The following is a 19,775-nucleotide window of genomic DNA, read 5'->3' on the forward strand; positions in this document are numbered from 1 at the left end:
AATATGGCAGAAAATACTTAATGAATGACAAGAAACTGAAAAGATGGGACAGAAATGCATGCATGCAACTGACATTTACAGGATGTGTGGGAGTTCCCGAGCTTCAGGCCCAAAAAGGACCCTGAAGTCTTAACCTTTCCAATAGGCTTGCTCCTGTCAGTAACCTATGTAAAGGCTAAAAAAGAAAAAAACACAAAAATCCTTGAAAAAAGAAAAAAAGAAAAAAAAAAGAGTCCTGCCTCACTGACTGACATTTATTAAGGAACTTGGCTGTTCCAGAGACCTTTACCCTGGGCAGAGCTCACAGCTGCACCGAGAGGCATCAGAGCTCTGCTCTCCATGTGCAGTTATACAACAGGGGTCTATATCAGCAAATAGGCCATTTTCCTGATGACAGAGGGGCTGTTTTATTCCAAAAGAACAGAAGCTTATCATCTGTGCTGTGTGCTTTGAAGTCGTACAGCATATACAAACATTGGCGACGAGCAGTACTTAAACGGCAACAGACCTACACAAACCTTGAGGGAGCAACAATATTGCCTGAAGCAGCAAGGGTCCCTTGGTCCAAACGTTACCTTGGGGTGAACATCTCGTGCCGCTCGCAGATACCACCTACCTCCCTCAAGTCATTGTCCAGCCCGATGTGTTCTGAGTGCTGCCGGAGGCGGTCTTTCCTCCGCTGTGTGGTGGCACTGCGACTGGCCCAGCGGCTGGGAAGGCAGAGAGAGAAAAGACATGAGTGGAATGAGTGGGAAGGGAGGGCCACTTCTCCCACAGGGGGAGAAGAGACGGTGCAAACTTGGATGCTGCGATGGATGTTGGTGCAAGCTGGGCTCTCCAGTTCCTGTGGGAAACCACAGGGTGGATGATGGGCCACCACTCAATCCAGTGACCTGCTGGAGACCTGCCTGCTGCCTGCTAGCGTGCTGATAGTTGACTGCAAGTGGAGCATTCCATACCACAGATTCCCCTTGCAGCACTGGTGCCATCACTAGGGAAATCACTGTTTAGTCCCCTGCAATGCCCTTATTTGTTGTATTTGCTAAGATTTGACAGAAACTGTGTCTGTATGAGCAAACAAAATACAAATGTTTTGAGTAACAGCTTCTGAAGTGTTTCTTCTCTTGTGAGGTTTCTGTGGTACTTCCTCAGCAGGAAATAATCCAGAGAACCTTGTCACCGTGATTGTAAAGATGAGAGGGAATAGCCTCCAAGAAGGTTCAGGTTGAGTATTAGGAAAAACTTGTCAGAAAGAGTGGTGCTGCAGTGGCACAGGCTGCCCAGGGAGGTGATGGAATCACCTTTCCTAGAGGTGTTCAGTAACAGTGTGGACGTGGTCAGTGGGCATGGTGGGGATGGGCTGATGGGCTGATGGTTGGACTAGCTGAGCTTAGAGGTCTTTTCCAACCTTAGCGATTCCATGACTCTGTGATTCCACTATGATACTGGGAGCACCTATGTCTAAAGGATTTAAAGAGAACTGACATTCCTGGGATTAATCATGTTGCTGCCTTTACCGTGCCTGGATTTTTTTTTTTTTTTTTCAAATGAGATTTTTAAATAGTGCACAAAAATTCTGTTTTTGCTATGTCTTAGTTTATGTCCAATTCAATTTTTTAATTCTCATCTTAAGCTGCTGTTTAAAGCAGGTAGTTGGTAACCAGGTTATAAACTGAGCAGCCTTAGAATTCCCAAATGTCCAAGCTTCCTTATGCCAGACAATGTAACAAAAACCAAGATAACACTGTGCCAATGAATTTACAATCTCAAGCGATTGCTGGGTTTCTAAAAATATCATAGCATTCTGTCAAATCCTTGAAACAAAAATGTTCAACTAGTGCAGAAAATAAATAAGTTAATACATTATTTATGGATGAAAACCAAAATAACATGATATAACCTATGAAGCATTAAAAATAAGCACACACATGCTACATCTTCAGAATAATGACTGTGGTTGCATTTATTAAAATAAAATATATTTTCAAATATAGTGAAAATAGTAACACCTTTAAGCCCTTCAGTCTGCTCACAAAGACCCTCTGCCTCTGCCCTGCATTTGGAAGTTCCAGAGAGGAAAGCAGCACGTACTCATGGAGCCTCTCCACACAGGTGGATATCTGCAGGAACAGGAGACACTAGACCCCAAATCCACCCATTTCCATGTGCATCCCAAATATGAGTATATGCAGTAGGATGTGAGACCTGAGCTACCCAGGCAAGGCTTCTGTCTGGCAACAGATATGTGGGTGTAAACCTGGAGGAGGAAGCCCTTGCCTGGAGCTGGTCTTGGGTTGTAACATGGCACAGCAGAGCAACCTGGCCCATGGGAAGTCCAGGCTTGACCCCTGGTCATCTGAGCCCTGCTGCTTCCAAACAACAAGGCATGTACCTAACTATCCCCACCGATGGCTCTAGTGAGGCAATCAAAGACCACATTTTGGCTGACTGGGTCAAAAACGCTTAAAAAATAAAATACATAGGAACTGACATTTTTATGGTCGGAAATAAAGTGTCTTCCCACCTTCCAAATACCATCAAGAAAACAAAAACAGAGTAAGAAATAAACATCTGGGTCTGCATGCAATTATGGTTCAGCACTTCACCAACTCATAAGACAAGGAATTTATTTTTAGAGCTCTGCAGCCTCAAGTCTCTGGTAACTAAATAGGTGTTTGAACAGGAGACATTTATACCTTCTCAGAGGAATGCATTACTGACATAAGTGTCTTTTCACCTCCTCAGAAATCTTAAAATATGCAGCCTATGACTTTAATTAATCATCACTTTTTTTTTTTTTTTTTTTGCAAAAGCAACACCCAACACCTTATTAGATGACTGAGAGTGGAAGAAAATTGCTTTTTGTTCATCTCAGCAAGTTGAAATATAACAAAAACTCAACACCTAGAAACAGAGGATAGCAGATGCAGAATTGACTTTGTTTACCTGGCTCTAGACTCCTTCCATTTAATGTTAGTTAATATCATGCTTACGTTTCAGATAACAGAATGTCAATAATTGAAATTTATGTTATAAATCATGTACTATCTATTATCACATTTTTCTGCTCTGATTCATATTCTGCATTCTGATTTGATCCCCTTCCAACAGCTTTCCTGCCGCTACTGAAAGATTTAAGAACTGCTATGAGCGTCCTTTGAGGGAACACGTCTCACTGAAGGTGAAAGCAGAACAAAACCTACAGAATAATTACAAGTAATAGACCATCATTAAAGCATTTTCAGTTAATTCCTGCTGGCTGGGAGAGTGCACAGAGCATTCTCCAGATTATTAGTCAGAACTGTTTGAACATTTTCAGCATACAAGCAGAAAGATCATTAGCCCTTTATGAAGAAGAGATGGCTACTCATTAGGTGGGGCAATGACACGTATGGCAAGCTGCATGTCCCCGTGTCCCCAAGCACCAGGTGAGGGAAGGAAAGCTACTGGGTACTGAGTAAGGTCTGTGCACTCAGATGCTGCTCTGAATCTCTCTGGGAGATTTGGTGAAGATCTAACAGCAGATAAGCAGCATTAAGCAGCTAAATCTTTTAAAGCCTCTTCTTTACTGGGCCACACAGAATTTTCTGGAAATAATGCTTAAATATCAAAAGAACCACTGGCTCTGCCCCTCATCAGCACAGATCACATGTTAAATTACCCCTCCTCACCCTTCAGCCACTCCGAGTATTTCTGAAAGGAAGCCATCAGCACCTCCTCTAGGGCTGCTGAAATCCCATTTGAGGTATTTCAGTTATTCCCCGCAGCAGAGGTGCTGCTCCAAGCACCAGCTCAGGTGCTGTGGTGCAAGCTGCCTACATGGAGCAGGGACAGAGAAAGCTCTTTCTGGCAGTCTGTCCTTATCTCCTGATGCCTGTATCCAAAGATAAACATGCTTCACCTTCAGGGACTGTGAAAAGGAGCGCTGTTTCAGAAAAGGGACGTGGGAAGATTGCATGCTGTTTAATACAGAGAAATAAAACAAAAGGCTCTTCAACATGAAGTGTCTTCAATATGAAGGCTGTAAGGTCAACAGTGAAATCAGTATTGTTTGATGCCAAATTAGACCCAACAAGCTTAGGAGCAGGTTTGCAAGGGGTGGAGGATCTGTAAAGATGGCACTTGTAAAACACACCACTTAACCTGTGATGCTTGATTTCTGTAATAAATGGAAATACAGTCAGCATCAAAGTGTAACTGTCAGAAACCAGTCTAGCAAAACAGCAGCCTGGACATGCTGAGCTGCAGCCGTACATTTATCTCTCCATATCCTGCTATCCCTTACCCCCCTCATTCTAAAGGCTTTCTAAGCACATTATGTGAGAAGTGATAGTGAAGGGTGGCACCCACACCACCATCCTCTGCAAGCAACAGTCAGCTGGGAACAATCAGCTAGGGTCACCCTCAGACCTGATCAGCCACTGCCCAGAATGGATGCTGGCTGCAAACTTGAGACAGCAGCACTGCCCAGGGAAAAGGCACAGTGAAGAGACGAGAGGTACAGGGTTTGGCACACATATTTCCCTGTAAACTTTAAGTCTGCATAGTTATCATAAAATGGTACACTAACTGAAAGAAATTAATTGTTCTTTTACTGCCTCACACAGGTTGAGCCAAGAATCAGCATGCAGAAAGAGCACCCGTTCAGTTCTAAGTTTCCACAGCATGTAATTCCTATTTCAGAAACTGTTTTTAAGCACAGGTTCTCAAAGCCATTCACATTTTGTTCTCAAAAATGAACACAAGCAGTTAGCAACTCCATTGCACCTGTCGGTGGTTTGCTCCATTAGGTTACTTAATGTGTAGTAGCCACTTGTTACAGATATTCAAACTTAAAAGTTGAGCTTCTACTGCTCGCCAGCTTTAAATAACATCAGTGCTGTGTGTGGTGGCTCGGTGCTGACTCATGTCTTACTCATTGAGATGCACTGCAGAGATGCTACTCCCTGCCATTTGAAAGTGCAATTGTCTGGCTTGATTTAAGAAAAATAAAAGCTTCATTAATGACTCCCAGCCTTAAAACAACAGCCAACATGTAGGGAGAAAGAAAAAGCATGTATAATATAGAACACTCACTGCAAGACACACAGATTATTTGTCATACGAAAAATAACTTAGTTAAAGCCTGAATGAATTCTACCATCATATAGATATTTAGCAAAGTTGAATGGTGATGCTGCAGGGCTGCACTCATATGAGTCACACTATTGCCTGAATCTCAGTAATGGATCTATCAGAGGGGTGGCCAGCAGGGACAGGGAGGTGATCTCTCTACTCTGCCCTTGTGAGGCTCATGTGGAGTACTGTGTCCAGGTCTGGGGCCCCCAATACAGGAAGATAGGGAGCTGTTGGAGAGGGTACAGAAGAGAGCCACAAAATGATCAGAGGACTGGAGCACCTCCCCTATGAAGGCAGGCTGAGGGAGCTGGGCTTGTTCAGCCTGGAGAAGTCTGCAGGGTGACCTCATTGCAGCTTTTCAGTACCTAAAGGGAGCCTACAAACAGGAGGAGAATCAACTCTTTGAAAGGGTAGATAACTGCAGGACGAGGGGAAATGGTTTTAAGTTGAGGGAGGGAAGATTTAGGTTGGATGTCGGGGAAGTTCTTTACAGAGAGAGTGGTGAGGTGCTGGAACAGGCTGCCCAGAGAGGTTGTGGATGCCCCGTCCCTGGAGGTGTTCAAGGCCAGGTTGGATGGGGCCCTGAGCAGCCTGGTCTGGTATCAAATGGGGAGGGTGGTGGCTCTGCCTGCAGTGAGAAGGGTTGGAGCTTCATGATCCTTGAGGTTCCTTCCAACCCAGGCCATTCTGTGATTCTGTGGTATGTGGCTTTTACAGATAAATACTGACACAGCCATGAGTTCAGCAAAACACAGCACAGGGACAAAAACTTGGAGAAAGCAATCATATATTATGAAATCTACGTTATGGATAATATATCACATATGTAATTCCTGAGGTTAGGAGGCCAACTCCAAAGGGATTTCTGCTTGAAGACTTGTGTTGCACCATCTTTTGAGGGTTGCTGCAGGTAACAAGGGACACAGAGGACAGATAAAAGCACTAAGTTCACAGGATGCTAGAGAACAAAGGGAAAGAACTCAGAAGAGGGATGTGGCCAAGAAAGGGAAAATGCACAGGGCATGGATAAAGAAGTTGGAAAAAATGAGCTAAAATGAAGAGGAAGGCCAAAAAATAAAAAAGATAATTTAAGATATTCTGTAATACTGTAACAAAGAAAAAAAAAAGGAAAGAAAAAAAGAAAGAAGGAAAGAAAAAATAAGTTCAGGAAAAAAATCATTTCAGTTGCTCTCTGTGGGCATTTGCTACAAATCGCCAGAATGCTAATATACTCCCATGTTTGACATGCAGTCAGTGTTTTCCTCTGCAATATTTAATCTCATTTATCAAGCTTCTTAGTACAAATTAAGTTACAATGTAATCAATTAGATTGAAAACACAGCTTGCTTCATTGTTCTAATTCTGCACTGTAAGCATATACACCATAATTTAACAATTAGCTAATCAAAAACCATGAAGTGTTTACTCCGCTTGCCTTTTTGTCATTCAAATTCCTTTCCTGAATCGTTGCAAATGTATCAGCCAGTGGAGTGCCAGCTCCAATTTTAAAAGCCTGGCAGAAAACACATGCAGGGAAGGAATAGGGGAAAACAGAAACCACAATATTGTGGTGCTGATGTTCAAAAAAGAGAAAGATAGCACTGGAAATGCTGCTCTTTTCTAGGCTAGCAGACAAATTGCCCAAATGATTGCAGCCTGTTTCCTTCCAGGATGCTTTCTAGGAAGACTTTGTCAAAAGTTGCTGCTTTAAGATGCCACAGCATCGTGGACGGGATGTTGCTGAACCCAAAGGAAGCTGCAGATGCTGCCTGCAGATTTAGAAAGTTTTCCCATGTAGTGGGGGATGTATCAAAGGCAATGGGTGCACAGTGAGTCCCCCTAAGCTGGACATTGATACCCGATGTGAAAACCGACCGAGTTCTGTTTTCTGTTTTTTTCATTGTTTGTTTTTTTCCTTAATTGCTGCTGGCTGGGATGATGTGTGGTATCCTTTACCAGTAAATACCTAAAGATTTCTGAGGAAAGAACTTCTGAAAATACTCATCTGATAAGCTGATTCAGCACCACCCACTGTTAAGTATAGCTGAGACAATAAAGCATAACATCTTTTTGCACCATGGAGTGCTTTCATAGCTTATTTCAGAGTTATATTATGGGGGGTTGTAGTTGGTGTGAGACCAATTGTTAGGCTTCAGTGTTGGTATGCAAAGACACTCAAAATGTCTTGCAGGGTGTTTTCACACCATTTGGAATATGGTCAGGAAGAAAAGTCTAGAAAAATATATTTATTTAAATGAATATTTGGATACAATAGTTCCCACCTTTCATGAAAGTTAAGATCTACATATTCTGCAGTTAAAGTCTTTCCATGTTCCATCAGTTCTGATAAAAAAAAGATGGTTAGAAACTGTATTTCTGGGAGCTTGTTCTTCAATTATATGGAGGGTTGCTGGGCCTTTTTTTGCTAATTTTTCATTTCTTTTCAGTAAGAATGAATTTGGAGTTAGTGTCAATGAGATTTCCACTCAGCTGAGCAAGATATTTCCTAACCAGCCAGGGAAAGAGGTACCCAGCATCCCTAATGACACCAAGCAGGCACCTGCCGTCTGAATGAGCTGGCCAGAATGGTAGCTCATGCAACAGGAGCTGCCCTGCCAACCTGCAAGTGAGCAAGCAGATTAGCAAGCTAGTTAGGGCTACAGGAGCACAGGTCTACCCCCCATCCAGTCTTCTAAAGGACATCATGGCAGAAGAGGAGGCAATGACAGAAGTGGGGCAAATCACACTGCTGAGCATGGCCACAGGCTGACAGATGAAACGCTATTAGACTTCATTTTATGACAGACCTCAGTGTTTTAACTCTTTTAAATGGTAATGTGACCAATATTTGTTCCCAGCTGCATTTAGGTGGAAGCGATCCAACATGACTGCCAGCCCTCTCTCTGTCCCCAAGCCCTGCTATCCATGGCCTACAAGCAAGAGCCAAACACCTCCTCTTCCAAACAAAGTTTCTGCCTGTCCAAGCAACGGGTTGTCTGGGATCACATACAGGGCCTAGGACTAAAGGCACTAAAAATGTTTGTTCTGTGCATTATATTCCTGACTTACATGTAATACATTACACATATAACAGCACCTCTGTTACAGAGGTACCTTCAGTGCTCTGCCTGGATGCAGGAAGGGAAGAGCTAGGTAACATCATGAGCACACACGTTAACTGTAACTGAAGTGCATGGGGATACAGCTGGAATGTTCTCTTCCCCCAAACCCATACTCAAAGGCTGAGTCCTGTGTGCAAATATGACATATCCCCAAGAAGCACACACTGGGATATTCAAATTAATGGAAGGCTACAGTTCACTTGATTTTGTGGTCAAAAGAGTGACGCTGTATTTGCAGAGAGCAGGAAAAGGCCATCTATTTTATCCATGGGTGTAAATTCAGCAGAATTACATGTCTTAAATGAGAGAGAGTCCTCTCAGCTGCTCACATAAAATGCCAGGAAGCTGAAAGATATACACAGATGGTCTTGAGATTTTCCAATTACAAAGCTTTTTGGCAATATATGACTGGAGGAACTCCAAGCATTTGTCACTTTGACATCACTTTGCAGTAAGTAATGGGATTTTGGTATTTACAAATTCTGAAACACGCTGTAATTTGAAGAGCAGAACCTGCTACCTACATCAAACTTACCACTCAAGGAGTTAAACTCCCATTTTAGAGTAAGCACAAATCTAACAGAAGCATCTCAGAAAGTGCGAGAAAGCTGTTTTTAGTTTAATGATTATTCAATGAGAAATTCACTGAGATACTGTGACAGGGCCTGAACATATAAACGACTTTGAGAAGGCTGGGAATGCTCATGCTGTCGCTGATACTCTAAAACTGAAACTTAGCATACGGATAAAAGACAGACTGCTAAACACAGCATCTCCCAGAAGCTGAAGATATCTTTGATTTCTCTAAAGAACGTTACCTGTAAACTTCTTTCTTGGTTTGCAATTAGGTTACAAACAAAGAATCCTTTAATTTTTGTGGGTGTTAACTCGAAAACTAATTGCGATTCTTTAAACATTCAGTGCTCATGGATATCTTAATTTATCATTTGCAAGTCTTTTGCATAACAGGCTATTAAAATAGGATTAGCTAGCACTGGGGGGCACAAAAGGTATATAAATAGAACTAAGTGGGCACCTCACAGAGGAGCTTAGAGCAGCATATGCATGCTATTTTCTGGAATGAGATAGCTTTCAAAATTTGAACAATCATAATTTTAGGAGCTCTTGGATTTATCTGTGCTCCATCTTGATGTATCAACAAAACTGGAAGTTAGGGCCTGAGCTTGTCATTTTGTAAGTAGTAATCACTGATGCACAAATATTCAAGTTTTGAAGTAGGAGGGGAAATAATCTCCCTCCTGGATTTTGGAGGAAGGAAAAGAAAGTAACATAAAGCACTTACTCTCCATTATATCTATATTAAAGTCATGTTCATTAGTTGCTACAGGTTCTCACTTTACATTAGTCAAATTAACTACATAATGATATGATTGATTCTACAGCTATAGGTATCCCCTACCTTCTGATCAAAGCACAGTACAGAACCTCACTGGATTCAGAAGGGTAACCCAGATGCAGAACCTCATACTCTCCATCCTCACAGAGTTATTTTTTCCAGGTTATTCCAGTCTGGAAACTGAAAGAGCTGTAAAAATCTTTGGGGCATATAATAACAGATAAAGGAAAAGAAAGGAACAGAGTGGACACTACTTTCATTCTGCATGTCAAAATTTCTTTCAGAAACTGAATTATTTATTGGGTTTCCAAATTATCCTATTCAGTGCAAAACAGAAAACTAATTACAAATTTATTATGACAATGATAGAACTAAGAATATGTATGAGAAGACATGGTGTTTACTACTAAAACAGAAAATAGTACTGAGAGACCAACCAGAATTCGGACTGCTGTCTATTGGTGTGGATCTTTCAGAATAGAAACCTGCTTTCAAATTCAGAAAATAAGAAGGGTGCTTACTTGTTATTGGTAGGTCCCGTTGCTAAGACATCTGATTGCAACTTTGGGAAAAATCCTTGTTCATATTTCCCTTGGCCAATCTTCATATCAAGTAAATGCGGGTGGATGGCCGTGTGATCGATCTTCATCAGCCGCTGCTCAATGGACTGGGCTGCAAGTTACACCCATATGTCAACAATCATGTTATCCAGCTACTACAACAGAAGTAGTCATGCTCTTATCTTGAGTTAAGTCTCTAAGAAGTTAAACACTCGTTTTAGTCCTTGAAATCTGTCGCTTACAAAAGTGTTACTGTGTTATTTGGATTTTAGTTTTCATACTGCATACCAGTGGTGCTGAGACAAACAAGTTAGCTGGTAGATCTGGGGAATGGGATGTATTATTTGCTGACAAGGGCAGTGCAAGCTTCCCTGTAGCTTGGTGTTTGGCCACACTGCTTCTTTGTATGGATAGCTGGGACCCGATGGGACAGGAGCAGCTCCCTGTGAGGGCTGGGCACTTCACTTGGCCAGAGGAATGCTTCCTCAGACAGACATGCTGGGGCAATGCTGGAATTCAACAAACGTCTGGCACTGAAACTACCCTTCTCCTGAGAGAGGAGGTGCCAGCACTGATGACAAGCCTTCAGAAAGCAGGACAGTTAGCAAGGCCTGAGGGGTGAGCAGGGCAAGGGAGGTGAGCAGACATTTGGACAGGCCAGAGGCTTTGACAAGGGCAGAGAGGGCTCCATGGAAACCCCTCTGAGGCCAGCAGTGTTTGGTCATGATGTGGCCTGAGGGTTTCACCTCAGCTCTCTGGCAGAATGCAAACCCAGCCCATCAGCCTCTCAACATTGTGTCAGATGAGCTTCTAACAGAGTGGGGAGAGGGGGTGAGTGGGGGAGATCAGAGCAGTGAATTAACAACTTCAGTATTCAGCTCTCTCAGCCCATCCATTAATGGGCAGAGCCATTCTTTCAGCATGTCATGACTGTGAATATAAATGCAGGATGGGGAAGCTAAATCCATTTTCCATTTGTCCAGAACAACAAAGAATTCATTTCCTATTTTATACAACTGTGACTGAGAAGAAACTGTCATAAGATTTACACACATTATCATCAGAAACTCAGGAGCTTTTCTCCTCCTAAGAAAAGTCTCTCTGCATGGTTTTCTTTTGGAGATAAGGACTGGGTAGTGAGGGACAGAGGGTTTGGGGGGGTTTCAAAAACAGTGGGTTAAACAAACGAGTGCTGATGCTGGGCTCATGTGTGCCTGAGTGGTAAATATGAAATAAAGCTGGCATTACTATCAGCTTGCTGCATTTCAAGAGACAGAAAATGAGGCTCCGGTGCCACAATATCTACCAAAACTAGACGCCGAATAGACAGGCAACCTGCAAATTAGAATTGTTTTTAAAGAGAAAGGGTTAATCAGAGATAGGATTTATTTCTGTCACATTTGTAACGGGTAAGATGTTCTTAATAAATCAGAAAATGAACAAAAAAAAACCAAAAGAAATGCGCTTGCCTCGGTTCATTAATTTGTGCCCCAATGAACTGTAGAGTAAAATTTTTCTGCATTACTTGGAAATTAAATGCTCACACAGTACGCAATTGGAGTATAATTTGAAAAATGTGTCCTGCGAGTATAGCAGCACCCCTACTGCAGGAGCCACCAAATGTGCCATGTACAATTATGTCCCCAACACCTCCTGCTGCTCTAGTCAAATGGCCTAAGCCAAAAATTGTCCTTTTTATGGAAAGGGGGAGATGAGGTGAATGTCTCAAGTGCCAAGGCTTGGTGTGGCTGGCGCTGGTCCCACTTGTGCAGTAAAGGGAAGCCCTGCCATGGACAGACGTGCTGCCTGGAAGGGGATGAAGTAAGCTTCCTCCTGGGGCTTGGCTGGAATTATTAGATGCACAAGGAGGCTTGAAGGAAAGATGGGGGCTTCTGCTGTCTTTAGTGTGTAAAAGCCCACTGAAGATTTTGCCTAAGGAAATAATGACATTGAGGAGTGCTGCTCAGGTAGTTTGAGCACTCAGATGACTGAGGACCTGTATGTGCTTGTGGCTGACACTGTACTTCTGAATATTTTATTCACCATCTGAACATACCTGCTTCCTTCAGAGTGCTGCACTTCTGATAATTGGATGTCCGCAGTGCAGGGGCCCTTACATTATATAGCCTTATTTTCTCAATTCGAGAGTCAAAAACTCGCAGAAAAGGGTCCTTTTCTTCCCACTGGGAGATTATCTTGTTGTCTATGAAGGTTGCAAACATCTGTGTCTCAATGAAGTGCGATAGGAATGGGAGGTAAGGCTCAGGTTGGTCCGAGAGGAAGGAAGCCTGAAATACAGAGCAGAGCATCAGTGCCACGCTCATGCCTTGCCTTGACATGATGAGCTATCCTACAGTGAACTGGTGCAGCAGCCATCAGGGAGGCTTGAGCAAGGCTTCCCCACCACAGAAACACCCCTCAGAGAGGATGGAATCTAGCTACAGAAGTGTTTGTCTCATGCATCACCCCTTTGGTCACTACTGTGAGGAAGAAGGAGTTTTGGGACAGCTCAAGCGATTGGAATATGGAGCTGCTGAAGGAATACCTGTGCTGCTGGCTTTTTCAAAGAAGTCTGATGGCTACTGCCTACAGGTATGAGCCATAGGCAACCTGTGTGTGCCTCTGGTCTGCACATACCTGCTTGCTCACAGAGGTGCCATGTGTATGTAGAGGTGCTCAGTGCAATTCAGCTCATGTTCTTTTGTGAAATTAAATGGGAGAATTATTCTTGAAATTCCATAAAATTGAGCATCTGCCTAAATCTCTGAGTTTTGAAAACTCTCGCCTTAAAAGCCCACCTTATTGTACAAGTACTAGCAGAGCCTGTATAAACAAACTCCTGCTTCTGAATGCCACTCTGCTCAACACCTAAGTACAAACAACACCAAGAAAAGATACGGCAGCTTTTCTTTTTCTTTTTTAAGTGGTCAAAAGTTGACTGAAATCAATATTTAGTCTATTCCTCACCATTTATCCCTCTGACGTTCTCCTCAGAGTAGGACTTGTATCTATAAAAGCTGATAGCTAAAAGCATTATTTACTTTGAAAAATCATTTAGAAATAATAATTGTGCAAGCTCGCAAAAAATTCTCATTCCTCTTGCTAACCCACAGTCTACTTATTTCCCCATTTCTGATCTCACCTGTTTTTTCACTCTTATGTACACACTATAGTGGAGCCACAACAGTACTCTACTGACATAATAACACGATAACCTTCTGCAGAACTGGACTACATGTTAACCGAAAGCCCTATTGTTTAGGAAACAAGAAACATAGAAAAGTGGATTCTCTATTTGTCTTGTGTGTGTACCTCTCCAATCAACAAAGGAAAAGGAAAAAAAAAGTCGCTTTTCCATTGCTGCTGTTCAGAAAACCCACAGGACAGCCCCATCAGCCAGGCAGCAGCAGGGCTGCAACCCACCAGGACAGCTCTGAGTGGCTCAGTGGATCCACACCAATTTACTTTGGCAGACAGCCCTGGTACCGTGTAATCAAAGCAAATGAATCTCTCAAAGAGGCAGACAAAGAAGGGAGGATTAAAGAGTATCTAGGCTACATATACATAATACGGCTATTGTCCCACACCTCCCAAAAGCACTTTCAGGTGTCAAAATAAACACAGAGCAATTTTTACTTTGTCGAAGTTCTGCATTTGTTCCCTGTTGGTCAGCCACGACTCCAGATCGGGGGCAGCCTGGATGACGAATGCCTCGTAGTCTGCAAATAGTTGTGTGAAGCGGTTGGCAAACACCTCACGGAGCTGCACGTTCAGTTTGTAGTCCCTGAGCTCCATTTCCTCACACTGCAACTTTACATCCTTCTCTTTTTCTGCGAGGGGAGCTGTGATGGTCATCTTCTCCATTGTCACGCCTGTCCTCTTGGCGAGAGCTTGCAGGCGGGCGATGGTTTCGTTGCCTTTCAGCAGCTCGTACATGTTGAGGGCATTGCCAGGGATGTTCCCATTCTTTTTGTCGTTCACCAAGTCACTAAGGACCAGGTTCTTGAGTTTGGTGGCACTGTCACTGCAGTGCAGGTTGCCCTCCGGAGGGATTCCAAACTGAAGGAGGACCTCGGAGATTTCCTGGATAAACTCCAGCTTGTTGGGAAACTGGGGGAATTCCTCTGGCAGCTCGATGAAATGGTTATCGATGTCCACGAAGCACAAGTTTGCCTGAAATATGAAGAAGGGTTTCAAAATAGATATTCAGCACTGAATTTGGTTCTCTAAGTAGCCCTGTTTCCCCAGAATGTGTCCGGACAAAAGGATAACAGCACATATTTGCGAGAGACCTAGTGTGTCTGAAATCACTAAGAGTGACTTCAGTAAGGTTGAGGACCAAGTGGATGAGAGTGATTTAATATTTGAGTAAAGCCTCCTTGGTTCATTCTCCCGGGATTCACAGATCCTAAGCTTCCTATTGCAAAACCTCCACATCCCCTCCCAGCGCAGCGAGGGGTGTAGCAGCAGTTGGGATGCGCAGCACCACTTCCCAGCTTGTATAACCACAAGCTGTGTGAACCATGGCATCCCGAGGCTGCGTTCATTTTATCCGGAGCTTCTGTAGGAACCTCTGCAGTTACTGAGGAGCAAGGATTTAACTGAGAAAGATGATGATGGAGTGACGATACACAAGAGGGTCCCACGCAAATCCTTAAATCCTTTGGGATCACAGAATCATAGCATCATAGAATGGCCTGGGTTGAAAAGAATCTCAAAGATCATCTAGTTTCAACCTCCCCTGCTATGTGCAGGGTCACCAACCCCCAGACCAGGCTGCCCAGAGCCACATCCAGCCTGGCCTTGAATGCCTCCAGGGATGGGGCATCCACAACCTCCTTGGGCAACCTGTTCCAGTGTGTCACCACCCTCTGAGTGAAAAAATCATGGTAAAGATCATGCCTGACTACACCCCGTTCAAGTGGGACCAAACCCTATTTCCCCACTCCCCCCATCCCTCTGCTTCTAGCTTTTAATCTTGGAAACTGCTCAGCCTGAGATATAAACAGAATGCTCTCAGACAGCTTTTCTGTGCATGGAGATGGATCTCAGCCCATAAGATTAAAGCTAAGTGGAGACATGAATTTAGCAGAGCAGATTCAAGCAGTCAGGGGGGAGGGAAGCACCCTACATAAAAATTAATTACATTGCAAGAGCACCCTTAGGAATAATAGCGGGAGGAAAATCTGTAACTGATCTTCTGAACTGTGGCTTACATCCGAAATTCACTGAGTGCACCATGCTGAGTAAAATGTTAAAGCGACTCAGATTCCCAGGGAACTGATCTCTGATGGGTTTCACCCCAGCTGCAGGCACTGGCGGGGCAGCAGGAACAGGTCTGTGTTAGTCTGACTCAGCCGCTGCCTCGGCTCCTCTGGGTTCTGTAAGGCACGTTGCCTGCTCTCTGCTTCTCACAAAACCCTGCAGGATTACCTGCAGATTTTGTGAATGGAAAGGATTTGTTTTCCCCCTTTTCTAAAAAAATTTTCAATAGGGCAATATACTCCACGGCAAACACGGTTATAATATTTTGCATATTTCAGGGATGTGTGTGACATTCATAGCACTTTGCATTAATACTTAAGGGGTATTAGGATTCATTTGGCATGTGTCCTGTCAGCTTAGTTTTTCATACAAAATTAGGACTGTACAAAGAAAAGCATTCCTTCATACAAAACAATTTGCTTTACTTAACTGCACAGCCATTAAAGAGTTGCGGATGTGTCGCTACTGCTCCTCAGCTCAGGGACTGCCTTCTTATCTACATCAATATTTCATTTCAAAGGCTTTTTAATTTCAGCTCTGCATATCATTTACAAAATTTGAAAAATGAGACACGGATTCAGAAAACCCTTGGGGAATTGGTGTCACTTCTCTCTTCAAAAACATCTGATGATTAAAGTTAATGCAGAGAGATTAGTAACCTTAAGACAGCACGATGGCCAGTTGTTAGAATTTTTATCTCTGACATACAAATGTTTTATATTTAGACCAAGAGCTTGACAAGCCAGCCTCCAGCCTGAAGAATAAAGGAATGCTAAAGCAAACAGTGCTTCATCATGGCTTGTATGTTGAAGGATTATTTTTTAATTGTCTAGAGGAATTTGAGATTCCTTGATTTCCCCAATCAATATGTCTCCTTTTCTTCTCCCACATTTACTAGACCTATGATTTCCATAAATGCTGGACTGTTCTTTTTTACCCAATTATTAAATATTGTCACAGGGTGCTTCTTCATGCCCTGCACTTACTGTTCTCTCACTGGAAATATTCAATTTGTTATTCTGGTGATACTGCAAGCCTATCACATTAAAATTTTAATTTAAGGAAAATGACAGCTTAATCTGCTAACTAAAAGCATATGACTAATAACTTAATACAGTAATTACGTAACATTAACATGGTTTTACTAAAAAGCATAGCTAGATACCAGCTTCATTTCCGAGGCTGTATGAATTTCATAAATCGGGCCACTGCATCGAAGAGGTAAGATCTGATTTGTATTGTTACATGCCACCTAAGATAAGAATCTGTCAACTCCACCCAACACCTGAAATAAACCTTAATTAAAAACCACATTACCTTTGCCCTGTGTTAATCCATCAACTTCCACACATAAGCTCACCCTCTTGCACACACTCCTTTGCTGATGCTCCCACTGCCCGCTCAGTAGGAGTGACCACTGCAAGCTCCTGATTCCAGGAGAGGTCTGGGTGCTGCAGTGCTGAAGATGTGAGACATTGCAGCCATGCAAAATGTCACTCTTAGTATTCTCACTCATTTTAAGAAGAAACCCAAGTTAAAAGATACAGCTTGCTCAAGAGGTGGCCCCTAAAGCAGTCACCATCTGGAAGATGGAACAGGCTAGCAATATCCCAAAGATTTTGCAATGTGGAGAATTATCAGCGGCCAAGTTAAAACAAGAAGCAGTTTTGAACATTGTGGTCAAATTCCATGTAGGAAAATCTCCATTTCACTTTACCACCAGTGACCTCAACACAGACAGTCAGAGGACAACCTCTCCTTGCCTTTTTTTTTTTTCTCTGGGGAAAAAGTGGTAGAGAAGATCTTATTCCAAAAAGCCATTGTTGGAGTGAGCTTCTATGTGGGTCGCAGGCACAATATTATTGCAATTTTGGTTTCCTCAAGGCCAGAAAACTGCTCTGGTAGTAGACCTTGACCCAGTCTGGAATGCGTGGGTTCACATGTGGGTGGGACAAGGCAGTATAATTGCAGGCACAAAGCAGGACACGTTTTTTGAAAGGCTGACAGGGAAAACCTTCACTGCTTCTAGCTATTGCACCTGAGAATCACTTTCATAAAGACCATCTCAAATGAAATGCTCCTTAGCTCTGGGCCAATAGGTCTGTGACACAAAGAAAGAATAACAAAACATGGTCAAGTGAGTGATGTAGGGAAAGTAGAGAAACTTGTCACAGAAAGAAATAGAAGAATTCAGAAGCCATAATTAGCTGCACCTGCTAAATTCAGAAGCACACAAGGGAACAGCATGGAGCTGTGTCAGGAGTGGGGCAGCTGGGTGTTAGGAAAAGTTTCTGCACCAGAGGGTGGTGAGCATGGAACAGGCTGTCCTGTGGGCATGTGGGGGCAGTGGGCATGGCCTCAAGCTGCTGCAGTTCAAGAAACGTTTGGACACTGCTGTCAGACTTAGGGCTTGATTTTGGGTAGTCCCATATGGATCTGGACATGGTGGTTCTTATGGGTCCCTTCCAACTTGGGAAATTATATGATTCTATGAAGATCTGTGGAGAATTTCTCCCCTCCATTTCTCTCCTGTTGGAAACTAGAGCTTCTATGGAAATAGTCTTCACAGACCAGAGACACTTCTTAACACAGGGCCTGGTATTTTCCAGCAGGGATTCACACAAACACCAGTTACGTACTTCTGAGCAGCACCCCAAGTGCAAAGACCTACCTCCTGTGGCAGCTCAAGCTTGGAGCGGTCGGTTCCCTCCTTGGATTGCAGCCCCATCAGGTAGGGAACTGGAGCGTCCAGAAAATGCAGGAGGGAGGCAGGAAGGATGGGAACATACACGTGCTGCCACTGAAATGGGAACAGCAGCGTCGTGATCCCCTCTGCAACTGTCATCAGGCGCTGGTAATCTGGGTAGGGGGAAAGAGAGAGACATTGGATTACCTTCCTGCCTTCTACTTCTGGAATCTGGTTTACAAGGACAGCAGTGACGACACAGAAACCGTATTTATATGGTAAGATGATCTTTTGAAAATAAGACGGTACTGAAGTATTTAAAAGCCAAAAGCATTACTTAATTCATCAAAACTCATTACCCTCGGGAAGAAACTGCTGAACATAAATATTCATATCTTATCTAGATCTATTCCATCATTAAATTCATTTATTAAAAAGATACAAAAAAATCTCTCTAAAGCACAGGTTAATAATATTCTGATTCTATAAAAGTAGTGCATTTTACAAGGAAAAAAGAGAAGAAAGGAAGAGAACTTCAAGGAAACACTGCAGTGAGGTTTTCTCACTTGCTCTTGCCAGCCTGTTTCTGCTACACTCGCTGCTATTTCCAAGGCTGAGTGCAACTTCTGAGAGGCTCACCCTGCTTACATTCTAGCAGAAGCTGATGGTCCCCAGGTATACAAAAGGACTGCTTTAAAAAGAAATCCAAAGAGAAGATGAAGGGAAATTCAGTTCTTAACATATTCCATATAGCTAGCACTTTGGATTGTATTGTTTTCCCAAATTTGTATTTAGTAGTTACTGCTTTGTAGTGTCATGGTGCAAATAAACCCACTGTGTGCTATCTTTCAAATTGAAATCTAACTAGGTCCAACTAAGCCACAAGAATATTTTATATTTCAGCTTTTGGATAAGAGCAGATTATTTTTCAAATATTCAGCTGGCAAGATGTAATTCCACTATCTACTTATTAATACAAATGAGAGAACTGAATTGAGAACATAGTGAGTTAAATAAACAAACAAACAAATAAGTGAATAAATCACACATCTGTATTAAAGAGATGGCCATCCTTATGGCAAAACTCAGACTGCAAATGAGCCATCCAGAAATAGGTAAAGACACTTGGGTCCAGTAAGCTGTTAAAGACTGTGAAACCAACTGATTCCTTCTGCTCTGTATTACAGTATCTTCTGCATTAACAACTCCCCCTAAATTTTTAAGAGCATAAAAGTACACCTACGTCCTTAGAAGCATTAAATAATCACAAAGAAGCAGCACGTCTCATTTATCACCACTGGCTAAAAGCAGGAACACTGCTCTGTGCTATCACAAAAAGATGGTTGTTCCTATTTTTCTACAGCCCCACTGCCTGCTGCTGTGTGGTTAGGATCCCAGCCTTGCCATTCCTGAACAACCCAGCCTGACTTCCTGGCAGCCATCAGTGTCAGCCGAAGTGCTGTTATCTGACCCTGCTCTGCTTTTAGGAGGTCGCTGGGAAGATGCACTTGAATAAATATGTAAATTAAAACAACAAATTGCATAATCCTTTCTCCTTCCTGCTAGCACCTCTCTGCAGAAAACCAGCCTCTATCTGCAGGTCAGCTGGCAGGGCAAAAACATTTTTCATCTTGTCCTGCTAATAGCCAATCATTCAGCCTTCAAAA

General features: G+C 42.9%; 1 protein-coding gene across 4 annotated transcripts in view; it reads right to left on the reverse strand.

Annotated features, from left to right (window-relative positions):
* Positions 1-19,775, reverse strand: part of DENND5B (DENN domain containing 5B) — a gene marked incomplete at both ends in the record, with an annotated part of 105,966 nt that overhangs the window by 20,679 nt on the left and 65,512 nt on the right. For 3 of the 4 annotated variants that reach the window (XM_079549717.1, XM_079549716.1, XM_079549715.1), the window contains 5 exons: positions 617-710; positions 10,119-10,269; positions 12,214-12,445; positions 13,794-14,330; positions 18,094-18,281. In XM_079549717.1, the coding sequence (XP_079405843.1) occupies positions 617-710; positions 10,119-10,269; positions 12,214-12,445; positions 13,794-14,330; positions 18,094-18,281 (1,202 nt within the window). Of the gene's footprint in view, positions 1-616; positions 711-10,118; positions 10,270-11,405; positions 11,493-12,213; positions 12,446-13,793; positions 14,331-18,093; positions 18,282-19,775 lie in introns of all 4 variants that reach the window. The other variant, XM_079549714.1, reaches the window with a different exon arrangement.

Source organism: Tetrao urogallus (assembly GCF_951394365.1).
Source record: "Tetrao urogallus genome assembly, chromosome: 1".
Lineage (NCBI taxonomy): Eukaryota > Metazoa > Chordata > Aves > Galliformes > Phasianidae > Tetrao > Tetrao urogallus.